Source organism: Lupinus angustifolius, chromosome LG08 (genome assembly GCF_001865875.1).
Source record: "Lupinus angustifolius cultivar Tanjil chromosome LG08, LupAngTanjil_v1.0, whole genome shotgun sequence".
NCBI classification, from domain to species: domain Eukaryota; kingdom Viridiplantae; phylum Streptophyta; class Magnoliopsida; order Fabales; family Fabaceae; genus Lupinus; species Lupinus angustifolius.
Window position 1 is genome coordinate 22,243,925 of NC_032016.1, and position 1,623 is coordinate 22,245,547.

General features: G+C 31.7%; 1 protein-coding gene across 1 annotated transcript; it reads left to right on the top strand.

Annotated features, from left to right (window-relative positions):
• Positions 827-1,371, top strand: LOC109353673 (calcium-binding protein PBP1-like). Its single transcript, XM_019596024.1, has one exon. It carries the CDS (start codon positions 838-840, stop codon positions 1,198-1,200), a length of 363 nt encoding a protein of 120 aa, XP_019451569.1. The 5' UTR covers positions 827-837; the 3' UTR covers positions 1,201-1,371.

Below are 1,623 nucleotides of genomic sequence, written 5' to 3' on the forward strand. Positions count from 1 at the left end.
ATTTAATAAATAAGAAAAAGAAATGGGAAAATTAGAAAGGAATAGGTTTGAAACAGAAAATGATTTATAAGATTTGTTGGTTCAAAAAGTAGGCGCTGGGAAACTTAATGGCCATTTCTAATAGTTAATATAATCCACCGACTTCGCCTTCCCAGAAACAACTTCCTTAGACTGAGCCTTGGGTTTCTTGTGCTACATGAATTGTGACCAATAATATTAGCCTATGCATTTTGACCCCAATCTCTTTTGTCTTAGATGGAAGTTATATTGTTTAAGATTTGAAAATACATCAAAATAAAAAATATCATATGATGTTCAAGAACAAGTAAATTCACTATGCATTATTATGAGTAATAAAAGGGGGGAGAACATAAATTTTCATTCCATATAAATATGAAGAAAAAACGTGACTAATAATCAATAATAAGTAAATGAAAGTGTTACAAACTTTCCGAAAGTTTTATTTTCACTAGTATTTAAATAAAAAAATAACTTTCCTAAAGTTGATTTCTTATTATATAAGTCATTTACATTGACGTATTCTATGACAAATAACAAGTAAACTTCTAGGAAACAGGGGAGCAACTACGGTTTCTTGAGCAGAATCAATGCTGATAATTGATAAGGTAATAATTCACTGTTCCTTTGCTGTCATCTCATTAGGGACCATTCCAATTACTTATTTTTTTTTCTTTTCCCTCTCCTTCCTTGAACCCCCTTCTAGTTTCTTTTCCCATTATATATAAATAGGACTATAGAATCATTCATCAACCTCATCAAAGGAACTCACATTAAGTATATTTCCTCTGTTTTTCTTTCTCTTTGATATAAAAAACAATGGCTGCTATTGGCAAAGGAGGTGTTGGTTTTGAGGACTTGCTTCCTATGATGGCAAACAAGCTTGGTGGGGAGGGTCTAATAAATGAGCTATGCAATGGGTTTGAGATGCTGATGGATAAAGACAAAGGTGTTATAACATTAGATAGTTTGAGAAAAAATGCTGCTCTTCTTGGTCTTCAAGATTTGAAGGAGGATGAGCTTGTGAGCATGATGAGAGAAGGAGATTTAGATGGAGATGGCGCTCTCACTCAAATGGAGTTTTGTGTTTTGATGTTCAGATTGAGCCCTGAGTTGATGGAAGAGTCTTGGTTTTGTGTTGAAGAGGCTTTGCAATATGAGCTCAACAATAACTCTAAATAATAGGAACATTAAACAATAAAGGAATTTAGTTTCTCACCTTGCCTTCATTGTTTCAAGAGTTTTATGTTGTTTTGTTTACAACAAGTACTCATCCTAGAGCTAATATTGAAATCAATTAATACAGAATATTTTTTGGATACTTTGCTTATGAGATGTACACAAGAAAATAAAATAAAAAATGGGTAACTGATTATGTTTAGCTATTCATGGTTTTTTCTCCATGAGAGGAGACTGAATCGCATCAATCACATTTATCATTTCTTCCTTTCATATATGTATATGTAATAACACTTTAAATATTGGCAGAGAATCTTTTATTTGGGGCTAAAACTAAATAATAACCTTATTTTATTTCTTAGTATTGACTAAATAATTATAAAACTTGTTTTTTAAGGGTTGGGTCGTGAAGAACAAGCTTTTCTT